At 44.2% G+C, this 14,874-nt stretch overlaps 1 protein-coding gene across 2 annotated transcripts in view; it reads left to right on the top strand.

The window, feature by feature from the left end:
- tgif2 (TGFB-induced factor homeobox 2) overlaps positions 1–14,874 on the top strand; it is a 34,021-nt gene that overhangs the window by 6,485 nt on the left and 12,662 nt on the right. For both annotated transcript variants that reach the window (XM_061984701.1, XM_061984700.1), the window contains one exon: positions 1,694–1,935. In XM_061984701.1, the coding sequence (XP_061840685.1) occupies positions 1,694–1,935 (242 nt within the window). The remainder of the gene's footprint in view (positions 1–1,693; positions 1,936–14,874) is intronic.

Below are 14,874 nucleotides of genomic sequence, written 5' to 3'. Positions count from 1 at the left end.
AATGTTGACAAAATAATAGGTAGATAAATGACATAATATGTTACTGCATATGTCAGCAGACTAATTAGGAGTCTTTGTTTGTTTACTCACTACTAAAATACAAGTTGTCTAGTATGTTCACTATTTTATTTAAGGACTAAATTACAATAATAAACATATGTTTTATGTACCCTAAGATTATTTGTTAAAATAAAGACAATAATCACATTTTTTGTGGTCTCCTTTATTTAGAAAAATATCTAAAAACATTTTGGTACCAGTACCAAAATATCAGGACAACCCTAGCTGCCCATAATTTGGTGCATCCCAAGGGTAATGGGAAGCATAAAAATGTTTATATTTCATCTATTTTCCATAAAATTCGCATTGTTGCTATATAATGCTTTGTCGAATTCGTTTAACCCCTTAAACAAATAATTATTTAGCCTACGCCCCGTTTCAGCTACACTAAACCAGCGTTTAAGGTTCCCCTCCTCGGACACATTTTTACACGGGTAAGTCAGCCGTGTAGTTCTTGAATCTCCGGCACTAAGCTTTGTATGGACTCATTGATCCTTTACAAAGTGAGTTCGAAGAGGAAGTGACGTCAGAAAGATCACGCCCACACAGGAAGTGACATCAGAAAGAACACGCCACAGCCAGCTTCACAATAAAGCACTTTCATAACTCGGAGGTAACCACTGGAAATATGAAGGCGAGTCATCCAGACATGGCCGTGTTTCTCCTTCTTCTACATGTACAGACACTTGTGGAAATCACACATGAATACCTTAAGAGAAAAGCGATTGCAGCTATTTGGGATACAACACTTCTCAGACGGCAAGAGAACTTTCCAATGTCAGCTGTGATTCTACTTACCGAAAAACTTTGTCCATTTGTCGAAGGAGAAACAACGAGAATGCGGGCTCCTGTGGATGTGATTTATAAAAAAATAAATAAAATAAAAAAAGTAGCGTGTGCTTTGTATTACCTGGCCGTCGAGGGAAGACTAACTACGGAAAACGATGAATGCATTTATACTGGCAAAGCAGACTGTATCAGTTATTGTCCGCCATGTATGTCGCAGACTCAACGTCTAGGTCCAGAGTCTATAAAGTCACCAAAAAAGAATGGCCAATGAAGGTGAAGGCAAAAGAGTGAGGACTGTCCTGACCAGATATCTAGAGCCCTAGTTTGATTGATGTAAAATGTTCTTTATCACATTGTTTACGTGTCTAATAAAGATGTGATTCATGTATGATGGCTCAGATGTGATTCACTACAACAGACACACTGGATTCCAGTTCATTGAAATAGCACAACACTGGATATTGTTCAGATAAGTTACATTTAAGAACTTGCACACAATGCAACTCTGGAGGTGACTGCCGTGTGCATTTTCCGCGCATGCGTACTACGTCGGTGGACGGAGGGAGGCGGGGGTCTTAAACGATGGCATTGTTGTGTGTGGACACGGATAAGGTTAGGTGTGATTTACCCTGGATAACCTTATCCGGCTTAGTGTAAACAGGGCCTGAATAATCAAACTAATCAATAGATAAATGAATTATTAGTAGATTTTACTCAGCAGGATTACATTTTTTTCCCTCACTGTTTGAAAGCATCTCCCTTCCGATGTTCTACAGTATTTGACTACCAGTACAAATGGAACCAGTACTGGGAAGACCACTGACCTCTTCCTCCTCTTCCTCAGCTCTGGAAGAAGAGCGCCACGCGGAGCAGGAGCACTCCTCCGCCATGTCGGACAGCGACGACGGCTCCCCGCTCGACCTGTCAGGAAGCGGACTCTTTGGGAAGCGGCGCCGCCGCGGCAACCTGCCCAAGGAGGCGGTGCAGATCCTCAGGAGCTGGCTGTACGAGCACCGCTTCAACGCCTACCCTTCAGAGCAGGAGAAACTGAGTCTGTCCGGCCAGACCAACCTCTCTGTGCTGCAGGTAGGAAGAGGAATTTGTCGTGATTCTTTCTTTGCCAACAGCCATAATGTTTTGTATACAACAAACCCAAGTATGAGTAACACCCACACAAAGATTGAAAAGGTGTGTTATTGTTTGTGCTACAGCGCCATCTTTCGGACAAATTTGCTCACAACAGGTTCTGTGGGTTAAAAGTCTACAATATTTCCATCTGTATGGTGCCTTGAACCGGAAGTATAAGTGCTGTTCTACTAGTCGTCCATAGCGGTTCTACTTGTATGGTTTCTGCATTCATCACTCCAAGCAACGTTTGCAAGTTTTACAATATTACTAAAACAATTCTTACTTACGAAGCTGTCACATATTTCCGTCTGTACCATGCCTTAAAATGGAAGTATAAGTGCCGTTCTACCGGTCTTTGTCGTGCCTTGAACCGGAAGTATAAGTGCCGTTCTACTGGTCGTCTATAGCGGGTCTACTTGTATGGTTTCTGCATTCATCACTCCAAGCAACGTTTGCAAGATTTACAAAATTACTAAAACAATTCTTACTTGCGGGCAGCACAGGGGTTAGTTTATGTGCCTCACAATACGAAGGTTCTAAATTCAATCCCGGGCTCAGGATCTTGCTGTGTGGAGTTTGCATGTTCGCCCCGTGACTGCGTGGGTTCCCTCCGGGTACTCCGGCTTCCTCCCACCTCCAAAGACCTGCACCTTGGGATAGGTTGATTGGCAACACTAAATTGGCCCTAGTGTGTGAATGTGAGTGTGAATGTTGTCTGTCTATCTGTGTTGGCCCTGCGATGAGGTGGCGACTTGTCCAGGGTGTACCTCGCCTTCCGCCCGAATGCAGCTGAGATAGGCTCCAGCACCCCCCGCGACCCCGAAAGGGACAAGCGGTAGAAAATGGATGGATGGAATCAGTGTTTCCCCCAGAAAATGTGTGAGTTAAGGTGGTGTCTCTCCGGCGGACAGACCGGGGAAGGGGGTGGGTGGGTGTAAGGATCGGTGTAACTCGGCCTGTCGCCATCACGTCTCCACCTCGTCGCTGCCACCACAGCTTGGGGGGCAATAGACTACAGACTGTGGTGAAGTAGGCCGGCTTCGTAGCGTGAAATAGCCTACAATTTCTGGTTGTTTTCCGCTCAATTTGCTGAATGGCCATATACGATATATATCTCAATATTTTTTCCATAAAGTAAAAACAAAACAGTCCTAGTTACCTGAGATACTAAGTATGTCATTATTATGCCACATGCTGACATATGTTCAACTTATCATGCTTAATTTATTACAGCATTTGGGAAGCCTGTAGTTGATTTTTATTATGTAAATGTTATATTTTTATCAACATGTGATAGCAGGGACCCTGCCATTCAAAACTAGGCTGCTACATTACTAATGATTAATGTAGCTATAGCTGAAAAAAATAGTACAATAGGAATAGGAGAGACTATTCATCCCTGAACACCATGTAGTTCATGTAGGCTTAATGATGCAGTTACATTATTACATCAACTATCAGAGACAGCTTCAGGAAACTCTTCATTTAACATAATGTCCTTTTTTGCTGCTTCAACACAGCTCAATCAACACAGAAAAAGATAAAGTGAAATAACAGACAGGGCTTTGTTGTCCGTAACACACACGCACGCACACACACACCGCAAAATGAGCGATACTAGCTAAAAGCTAATTAGCCTTCACCTCAAGGACTGTGAGCGAGCTAAGCTGTCGCTTCTGTTTCTAGAACGTCAACAGGCTCATAGTGATGTTACTAGTAGTTGACTCGGAGGTGTTTATTATAATTTGGGGAGAGTCCACTGCCTTATGCTCACCTGCTAACCATCTATCTGCTCATCACGACACAGGAGCACTGACTCCATGCGCTCTGAATTGGCACTGCTGATTGGCTGTTACCGCTCTGAATACGCACTGCTGATTGGCTGTTACCGCTCTGCGTGTAACCAATCAGATGGTTCTGTGGGTGGGACAATGCTGGGTGCTGCAGAGACGTACTGACAGAGCGGAGCAGCTTGTTAAGACTTAAGCTTAGGCGGCGGCTCTGTGTTGTTGAGGCGGCTGCGCTGCCGAACATGCTCATCTGCTCGTAAAACCAGCAATGTCATGCCCGGAAACCGGTACTTTTCAGAGTATAGTACTGTTTTGGTTTCATTAGTACCGCGATACTAGACTAGTTACCGGTCTACCGTACAACCCTACTCACAATATTTTCACTTTTATTATCACTCCCTTAGTCATTAGTTTGTGTTTGAATGAAAATGCATGTTTGTCTTGTGTGATGTCATGAGGTACACACACACAAAAAAATGCAAATTGTGCAAGTTAATCAGTGTTAGACTTTAGTTTCCACCCAATGTGTGTTTTTGTTTAAGGAGATGTCAAACGCTCGACTTCATCAGTTTTCTTTTGAAGTGGATCTTTTACAGCTGAGGTCAAATGACGGATATTGATATTTGTTTGATAACTGATGGAGTTATTTGTATCCATCCTGTCTGCAGGTGTTCAAGCATGTCTTTCATTTCCGCTCCACACAAAGACGTGTACACACCACAAGTACAGTATTCAGTATGTAGTCACTTGGCTGGAATGTGCACAGGCCTTCATTACTGCCATGTGTCTGAGGAGTGTTGTCACCACTAGAGGGAGACAGGCTGCACTTTTGACTGCAACTACTTTTGTTGAAGTGAACAATGCTGCTGGTAAACGTTGTGGGATCAACTTCCCATAAGTGATGTCACGGCCACAAAGCAGCTGGCGTTGAATCATCAGCACCTCAGCAAACCATCACACTCCATTTCATCTCAATGGCCTGATGACACAACACACTTCTGGTAGATTAGTCACTTGTGTTGATTCTGGAAATGTTCACTCAATTGAGCTTATTCTGTTCCGAATCCAACTACCGTATTTTTCGGAGTATAAATCGCTTTTTTTTTTCATAGTTTGGCCGGGGGTGCGACTTATGTGTGAAATTATTAACACATTACCGTAAAATATCAAATAATATTATTTAGCTCATTCACATAAGAGACTAGACGTATAAGATTTGATGGGATTAAGCGATTAGGAGTGACAGATTGTTTGTTTGGTAAACGTACAGCATGTTCTATATGTTATAGTTATTTAAATGACTCTTACCATAATATGTTACGTTAACATACCAGGCACGTTCTCAGTTGGTTATTTATGCGTCATATAACGTACACTTATTCAGCCTGTTGTTCACTATTCTTTATTTATTTTAAATTGCATTTCAAATGTCTATTCTTGGTGTTGGGTTTTATCCAATACATTTCCCCAAAAAATGCGACTTATATACTCCAGTGCGACTTATGTTTTTTTCCTTCTTTATGATGCATTTTCGGCCGGTGCGACTTATACTCCGAAAAATACGGTACTTCAAAGTAGCAGTATAATGGAAAAACAAGTTGTCTTTATATGCTTAATTGTCTTTGATTGTATCCATTAGGGTTGTACGGTATACCAGTATACTAGTACCAGTTCTCTCCCCCCCCTTTTTTTTTAACGGGCGTGTCGTCGTCACGTCGTGACATTGCTGGTTTTACGAGCAGAGGAGCATGTTCGGCAGCGCACACACACGGAGTACTTACAAGCAGACACAGTGTGTAGACAGAAAAGGGAGAATGGACGCATTTTGGTGTAAAAAGTAAAGATAAAGGTGAAGTTATAACACTGAAACACCCTCAGGAAGAGGTGCTTTAAGACATGGCTAGCTAGCTAGCAGCTAACGTCTAGCCGCAATCGGCAGTGTTTTAGCTACTTCTAAATCACTAATCCTCGCCTCCGTGGCGACAAATAAAGTACGTTTCTTACAAGTGCCATTATCACTGGAGGACGAGCAATAGCTAAACATGCTTCACTACACACCGTAGGAAGATACAATAGCTCACCGGCGTCACAATGTAAACAAATGCCATGTGTGGATCTACACCTGACATCCACTCTAATGATGACAAGTACAGGAGCGTATCTAGTCGATACTACTATGATTACATCGATATTTTTTAGCATCACAAAATATTTTTTCGTTTTTTTTCCATCCATCCATCCATCCATCCATCTTCTTCCGCTTATCCGAGGTCGGGTCGCGGGGGCAGCAGCCTAAGCAGGGAAGCCCAGACTTCCCTCTCCCCAGCCACTTTGTCCAGCTCTTCCTGTGGGACCCCGAGGCGTTCCCAGGCCAGCCGGGAGACATAGTCTTCCCAACGTGTCTTGGGTCTTCCCCGCGGCCTCCTACCGGTCGGACGTGCCCTAAACACCTCCCTAGGGAGGCGCTCGGGTGGCATCCTGACCAGATGCCCGAACCACCTCATCTGGCTCCTCTCGATGTGGAGGAGCAGCGGCTTTACTTTGAGCTCCTCCCGGATGGCAGAGCTTCTCACCCTATCTCTAAGGGAGAGCCCCGCCACCCGGCGGAGGAAACTCATTTCGGCCGCTTGTACCCGTGATCTTGTCCTTTCGGTCATAACCCAAAGCTCATGACCATAGGTGAGGATGGGAACGTAGATCGACCGGTAAATTGAGAGCTTTGCCTTCCGGCTCAGCTCCTTCTTCACCACAACGGATCGATACAGCGTCCGCATTACCGAAGACGCCGCACCGATCCGCCTGTCGATCTCACGATCCACTCTTCCCTCACTCGTGAACAAGACTCCGAGGTACTTGAACTCCTCCACCTGGGGCAAGATCTCCTCCCCAACCCGGAGATGGCACTCCACCCTTTTCCGGGCGAGAACCATGGACTCGGACTTGGAGGTGCTGATTCTCATCCCAGTCGCTTCACACTCGGCTGCGAACCGATCCAGCGAGAGCTGAAGATCCTGGCCAGATGAAGCCATCAGGACCACATTATCTGCAAAAAGCAGAGACCTAATCCTGCAGCCACCAAACCAGATCCCCCCAACGCCTTGACTGCGCCTAGAAATTCTGTCCATAAAAGTTATGAACAGAATCGGTGACAAAGGGCAGCCTTGGCGGAGTCCAACCCTCACTGGAAACGTGTCCGACTTACTGCCGGCAATGCGGACCAAGCTCTGGCACTGAGCATACAGGGAGCGGACTGCCACAATCAGACAGTCCTATACCCCATACTCCCTGAGCACTCCCCACAGGACTTCCCGAGGGACACGGTCGAATGCCTTCTCCAAGTCCACAAAACACATGTAGACTGGTTGGGCAAACTCCCATGCACCCTCAAAGACCCTGCCGAGAGTATAGAGCTGGTCCACAGTTCCACGACCAGGACGAAAACCACACTGTTCCTCCTGAATCCGAGGTTCGACTATCCGCCGTAGCCTCCTCTTCAGTACACCTGAATAGACCTTACCGGGAAGGCTGAGGAGTGTGATCCCACGATAGTTAGAACACACCCTCCGGTTCCCCTTCTTAAAGAGAGGAACCACCACCCCGGTCTGCCAATCCAGAGGTACCGCCCCCGATGTCCACGCGATGCTGCAGAGTCTTGTCAACCAAGACAGCCCCACAGCATCCAGAGCCTTAAGGAACTCCGGGCGGATCTCATCCACCCCCGGGGCCTTGCCACCGAGGAGCTTTTTAACTACCTCAGCAACCTCAGCCCCAGAAATAGGAGAGCCCACCACAGATTCCCCAGGCACTGCTTCCTCATAGGAAGACGTGTTGGTGGGATTGAGGAGGTCTTCGAAGTATTCCCTCCACCGATCCACAACATCCGCAGTCGAGGTCAGCAGAACACCATCCTCGCCATACACGGTGTTGATAGTGCACTGCTTCCCCTTCCTGAGGCGGCGGATGGTGGTCCAGAATTGCTTCGAAGCCGTCCGGAAGTCGCTTTCCATGGCTTCCCCGAACTCCTCCCATGTCCGAGTTTTTGCCTCTGCGACCGCTGAAGCCGCACACCGCTTGGCCTGTCGGTACCTGTCCGCTGCCTCAGGAGTCCTATGAGCCAAAAGAACCCGATAGGACTCCTTCTTCAGCTTGACGGCATCCCTCACCGCCGGTGTCCACCAACGGGTTCTAGGATTACCGCCACGACAGGCACCAACTACCTTGCGGCCACAGATCCAATCAGCCGCCTCGACAATAGAGGCGCGGAACATGGTCCATTCGGACTCAATGTCCAGTACCTCCCTCGTGACATGTTCAAAGTTCTTCCGGAGGTGGGAATTGAAACTCTCTCTGACAGGAGACTCTGCCAGACGTTCCCAGCAAACCCTCACAATGCGTTTGGGCCTGCCAGGTCTGTCCGGCATCCTCCCCCACCATCGCAGCCAACTCACCACCAGGTGGTGATCGGTAGAAAGCTCCGCCCCTCTCTTCACCCGAGTGTCCAAAACATGAGGCCGCAAATCCGATGACACAACTACAAAGTCGATCATGGAACTGCGGCCTAGGGTGTCCTGGTGCCAAGTGCACATATGGACACCCTTATGCTTGAACATGGTGTTCGTTATGGACAATCTGTGACGGGCACAAAAGTCCAATAACAAAACACCGCTCGGGTTCAGATCCGGGCAGCCATTCTTCCCAATCACGCCTCTCCAGGTTTCACTGTCGCTGCCAACATGAGTATTGAAGTCCCCCAGTAGAACGAGGGAATCACCCGGGGGAGCACTCTCAAGTACTACCTCGAGTGAATCCAAAAAGGGTGGGTACTCTGAGCTGCGGTTTGGCGCGTAAGCGCAAACCACAGTCAGGACCCGTTCCCCCACCCGAAGGCGGAGGGAAGCTACCCTCTCGTCCACCGGGTTGAACTCCAATGTGCAGGCTCTGAGCCGGGGGGAAACAAGAATTGCCACCCCAGCCCGTCGCCTCTCACTGCCGGCAACGCCAGAGTGGAAGAGAGTCCAGCCCCTCTCGAGAGAACTGGTTCCAGAGCCCTTGCTGTGCGTCGAAGTGAGTCCGACTATATCTAGCCGGAACTTCTCCACCTCGCGCACTAGCTCAGGCTCCTTCCCCCCCAGCGAGGTGACGTTCCACGTCCCAAGAGCTAGCTTCTGTAGCCGAGGATCGGACCGCCAAGTGCCCTGCCTTCGGCTTCCGCCCAGCTCACATCGCACCCGACCTCTATGACCCCTGCTATGGGTGGTGAGCCCATTTTCGGCAGGTGCGACTTATACTCCAGTGCGACTTATACTCCGAAAAATACGCTATATATATGGACTGACAGAAGTAGAGCTACTTTTAAGCATCATTTAGGAGTTAAAAGTTAACAAAACTCAACAAAGTGTTGACTGGGTAACTTGCCAGTCCAAGTATGGTGACATTCTTACCCTATTTTGGAACAATACGGACTTGGAGGGACATCTGAGGAATTTCCTCACCGGAAAGAGGACATCACAAAAACATCTATCAACACTAAACTGAAAGCGATTCGTGGAAAGTACAGACATGCAGTCGACGCAGGTGGAAGAAGTGGTTACGATAGAGTTGTTTTGCTGTACTTCCAACTATGCCAGCAGATCTGGGGCGGTTCTCCATCAACTACATCCATTCAATTTGGAATAGAAACATCAGATATTGACACAAGCTCTCACAGGAGTTCAGATTCTCCATTCACCCTTGACAGCCTGGTCACAGACAAAGATATGCCCAATGATGTACAAGAGCAGCAAGATTCCAATGGGAGCAATCCACAATCTTCTGTGGTGAAAGATACTTCAGGTATGTGGGCGCTAACTTCATTGCTAGGAAGTAATATTGTTAAAAGGCAGATAGATGGGGCATCTATCTGTTACGGTGCGGATGTTCTCCCAAAATGTGTTTGTCATTCTTGTTTGGTGTGGATTCACAGTGTGGCGTATATTTCTAACAGAGTTAAAGTTGTTTATACGGGCACCCTCAGTGTAACCTGTATCGCTGTGGATCAAGTATGCCTTGCATTCACATGTGTGCGCGTACCAAAGCCGCACATATTTTGTGACTGGGCCGGCACGTTGTTAGAATGGATGAAAATCGGACGTGACAACAGCCCGTAGAGGACATTAAAGGTAGTGCCTTTAAGGCATGCCCCTAAGACTGTGGTCCGGGTGTACTACGAGATATAATGACTGATGAACACCTTCGTTCGATAATGAAGGTTGCCTCAGCTCAAAGCCTGAGCCCCGACATTAATGAACTAGCATCCAAGAAAAGATGCCAAGTATCTGGCTTGGGCACACCAGAATAGATCAGTGTGTTGCAAACTGAGCAGTTTAATGTCTTGAATGGTTGGTTTATTCCTTGTTATTTTATTTTCAAATTTATTAGCCTGTGGAAAAAGTTTATTTTGATATTTACCTCAGAAGGCTGCAAATAGAAAAGAGGCATTCAATTTTTATTTAAATTGTATTTGATATGCAATTGATATTTTTTTAATTATTATTTAAAACTCAATTTTGCATGTCACTATAAAGTTATATAGGCAGTGCTTGTTCAATATTCAATGCAAAACTTGTTTGGGTCCCTATTAAAAGGTTAATTTGTTCAACCTTGGCCCGCGGCTTTGTTCAGTTTAAAATTTTGGCCCACTCTGTATTTGAGTTTGACACCCCTGCTATAAACAATGTCAAATACAAGATGAGCTTCCAAAAAATATGAAATTTTCTTTGCACAACATATTATAAATACACTGTACACAACATAAACACTGTTCTGTTATATACGCAGTAAAGACATGTGAAATATCCTTGTACATGTGTTAATTCAACTTTTGTACCAATTATATACTATATACAAACAATTATACTTCCATTATTATTTTTATCCCACATTTAGTTTGTAATTAACATTAATCATAGTATTAACTACTGTGTTGATTCAAGAGTGATATATTTTTCCAAGACATTTGTCTTAGTGTAGGGCTGCAACAACTAATCGATTAAAATCGATTATACAAATAGTTGGCGATTAATTTAGTCATCGATTCGTTGGATCTATGCTATGCGCATGCGCAGAGGCTACTTTTTATTTTTTTATAAACCTTTATTTATAAACTGCAACATTTACAAACAGCTGAGAAACAATAATCAAAATAAGTATGGTGCCAGTATGCTGTTTTCTTTCATTAAAATACTGGAAAGGATAGAAATGTAGTTTGTCTCTTTTATCTGATTATTAATCGATTAATAAAAGTAATAATCGACAGATTAATCGATTATCAAATTACTTGTTAGTTGCAGCCCAACTTAGTGTTTTTTAAATGTGTGAATGTATCTGGAACATTTTAAGGAACCATCCAAGCTGTTCCACAGATCTACCTTTTAAGCTTGTTCTTATGTTTGCTTTCTGGAAGACAGCTGAACCTCTGAGGTCATAGGGACTCTCCCTAGGTTTGAACCTCTCCTGTAGACACCCAGGCAGCATGTGGTTATGAGCTTTGTACGTCACAATAGCAGTGTTGAGGTCAACAAGGTCGTACAGTTTTAATGTTTTTAATTTAATAAACAGAGCATTGGTATGGTCATGATAATCCGCATATTTTACAATTCTAATGGCTTTCTTTTGAAGTAAGAACATAGTGAGGTTTGATTTGTAATTTTTACCCCAGATTTCAACACACTAAGATTTGGGAGTACGAAATAATTATATAACATGTTAAGAGCCTTTTGATTTACATAGTTTTTTTAAATGTTATGTAACATAGCAATAATGTTTGCCTTTTTTGTCTTGAGTATATTTATGTACAGTTTCCAATTTAATTTATCATCTATATAGATTCCCAAAAATGTTGTTGAATACATCCTTTCTATCAATTTTTATGTGACACTGTATTTTTTCGCCCTATTTCCAAAAATTATATATTTTGTTTTATTTAGGTTGATTGATAGTTTACTGGCATCAAACTATTGCTTTAGTATGTGGAGTTCACTCTATAGTCTCTAGGAGCTGGCCAAGGTATGGTAACACGTGACTGTTACTGCGTGCGTCTGCCCCGGCCCCGGAGTCAAACCGCGGCGGTGTTAATGAAGCAGCGTCAGGCTGCTCACCGTCAGTGAAACGCTCGGTGAAATCGCGGATTAACGTTAAATATATGACGAGCCGCGAGCGATGCAGCTATAACCTATCTACCAATAACCTATATTACCATCGTATTTTGATCCGGTTGGTCCGTTCTTTTACTTCGTCGTCGTCGTCTTCTTCTTCTTCTTCTTCTTCTGGCCCACCAGGTGAATTAAGTGCTATTGGCGGAGTTACAATGCATAGTAGGCTACCGCCACCTACTGCACCGGAGTTGTAACTACAAGGTACATTCACAGACAGAGTCCCATTGCTTTTATGAGCGGTCGAGCGAGTCAAAAGCCGAAAAATCCATTTGTGGCGGACGTAATTCTTTCGTGGCGGGCCGCCACAAATAAATGAATGTGTGGGAAACACTGTGATGTTATTATAAGTGCTAACGCAGACAGCCTGTTTTAGCGACGCATTGATCACAGTGAGCTATTACTAGCTTATGCTGCCATTGTTGAGGCATGTGAAATGTCTGTGGAAACGCGCGTTTTTAAATATTCATTTCCGCGTGAAAATATCAATTCTGGAAATTTTTTTTATTCAATATTGTAGCGTGTGAAGATGAGAGTCGAAGGATGGAGCTAACTTTGTTTTCTTAACAATCAAGCAATATTATTACATCTGTAGCTTCTCCGCGCAACACACAACACTGTAAATGTGTCCTGTGAAAACCCTTCCGACCGGAACGCTAACAAGCACAAAAGTTTCTAGGGCGATGTTGCAGAGGTGTCCGAGTCATATATAACAATAACAAGTTCAGTGGGTGAATTATGCAAACCCACCACAATATAAAAAAAATAGGATCTCAACAAAATATGTTGAGTTCGCTAGTTAGCATCATCTTGCTAGCTTACTTTGTTGCCTGCGTTTGCTCTCCGAGCCACAATGTTGAGGACTCTCTACTTGGCTGCTAATCATATTTGGATGATTATAATACCAACACTGTTAGTTCCAAACCAGTTGTAGTTGTAGAGTATTTATTAGTTGCCCGCGAGAAAATATCATTTTGACATTACGATGTAAACCAAAGCTGGGCAAATATTTTGACTCGGGGGGGCCACATTGAGAGAAAAAAATGTGTCTGGGGGGCCAATGTGTATGTGTGTATAAATTATATATACACATTTAGCTGTAAAAATCTGCTGTACAGTATGTGTTTGTGTCCCTTTTTTATCAGAAACACCAAAAGTCACAATGTCCTATAGAGTTCTAAAAACGTTATGATAGGCTCCAGCGCCCCCCGCGGCCCCGAAGGGATTAAGCGGTAGAAATGAATGGATGGGGTTATGACAGACCACCTCAAAAAAATGGAATGGAATTTTACTGTTTTTTTACTGAATGGGACACCCAGAATGTACATGAAAATAAAGAAGGTGGGATTTACATTATTAACTATGAACAATAAAACACTGAATATTAACAACATATGAACATCTTTTACTTCTCAGACCAGCTCCTCCATGGTTGTGTATATTTTACAATGTAGCAAAACACAACAAAAATAAAACAAAACGCAAAGTGTAATAATCACCTACAATAATAATAATAATACATTTTATTTATAAGGTGCCTTTCTGGACAAAAACAACAACAAAAACAGATCAATAAGCTTTACAATGAATAAGCAGTCAGGAATAGGTGTGTTTTGAGTCTTGATTTGAAGAGGGATATTGAGTCTTAAGTTACGAAGGTCTGGTGGTAATAAGTTCCAAAGATGAGGGGCTGAGCGGCTGAAAGCTCGGGCACCCACGGTGGACAGTTTAAATAAGGGGACAGTGAGATGGATGGACAAAGAGGATCTTAGGGAACGTGAGGGGGTGGAGACATGGATCAGATCAGAGAGATATGACAGAGAGAGTTTATGGATAGCTTTGAAAGTGAGGAGAATTATTTTTAAGTGGATACGGTGTTTGATGGGTAGCCAGTGGAGTTGCTGCAGAACAGGGGCGTTTGCCGGATTGAAGGGGTTCTGGTGATTATCCGGGCTGCAGAGTTCTGGAGAAGCTGAAGTTTGTGAAGGGAGACCAAACAGGAGAGAGTTGCAGTAGTCCAGGCGAGAGGTGACAAGGCTATGGACTAGTATGGCAGCAGTATGTGGGGTAAGGGATGGGCGAAGTCCATTAATGTTTCGTAGATGAAAGTAAGCAGACCGGGTAATTTTGTTTATGTGGGCTTGAAAGGAGTGTGTGCTGTCGAGGATGACACCCAGACTCTTGACTTGAGAGGAGGGTGAGACAGAGGAATTGCAGAGAGTAACGGACAAGCTGTTGGTTTTGGCAAGAATGGATTTTGTACCTACAAGTAACATTGTGGTTTTATTACTATTGAATTGAAGGAAATGGGATGAGAACCACTGCTTGAGTTCACTGAGTCTGTAAGGGAGGAAGGAGGAAGAGAAGCAGTTGGTTTGGTTGAGACGTAGAGCTGGGTTTCATCCGCATAACAGTGAAAATGTATTTTAAATTTACGGAAAATATTGCCATGGGGAAGAATGTAAATGATAAAAAGCAGGGGACCAAGAACAGAGCCCAATATGATATATTATCACTTTTATGCCGAACTTTGTTGTAAAAATCTGTTCCTGACAACATGTTTGGGGCTAACTGCTCTGAAAACAAACCCCGCCCACTCTGCTTTGTTCTTGGTCTGAGCTGCTGATTACCGTAACAACTCTTTTTATAACACTCAAAAGCGCAGATTTCAACCATTTAAATACTTTCTATAGTTCAAGACTTACGGTCATTTAAAAACATCACCGCACATCATAATGGCAAATACACTTTTGATGTTAAAGGTCTAAAAATATGATGTAGAACATCCGGCGGGCCGGATTGAAAATCTTAATAGGCCGCATGTGGTCCGCGGGCCCTATTTTGCCCAGGTCTGACGTAAACAGAGGTCACAACTAGGGTTGCAAAGGGGTGGAAAGTTTCCGGTAAATTTCCGGAAA

Source organism: Nerophis lumbriciformis, linkage group LG23 (assembly GCF_033978685.3).
Source record: "Nerophis lumbriciformis linkage group LG23, RoL_Nlum_v2.1, whole genome shotgun sequence".
Taxonomy (NCBI): domain Eukaryota; kingdom Metazoa; phylum Chordata; class Actinopteri; order Syngnathiformes; family Syngnathidae; genus Nerophis; species Nerophis lumbriciformis.
This window is presented reverse-complemented; position numbering and strand designations above follow the sequence as displayed.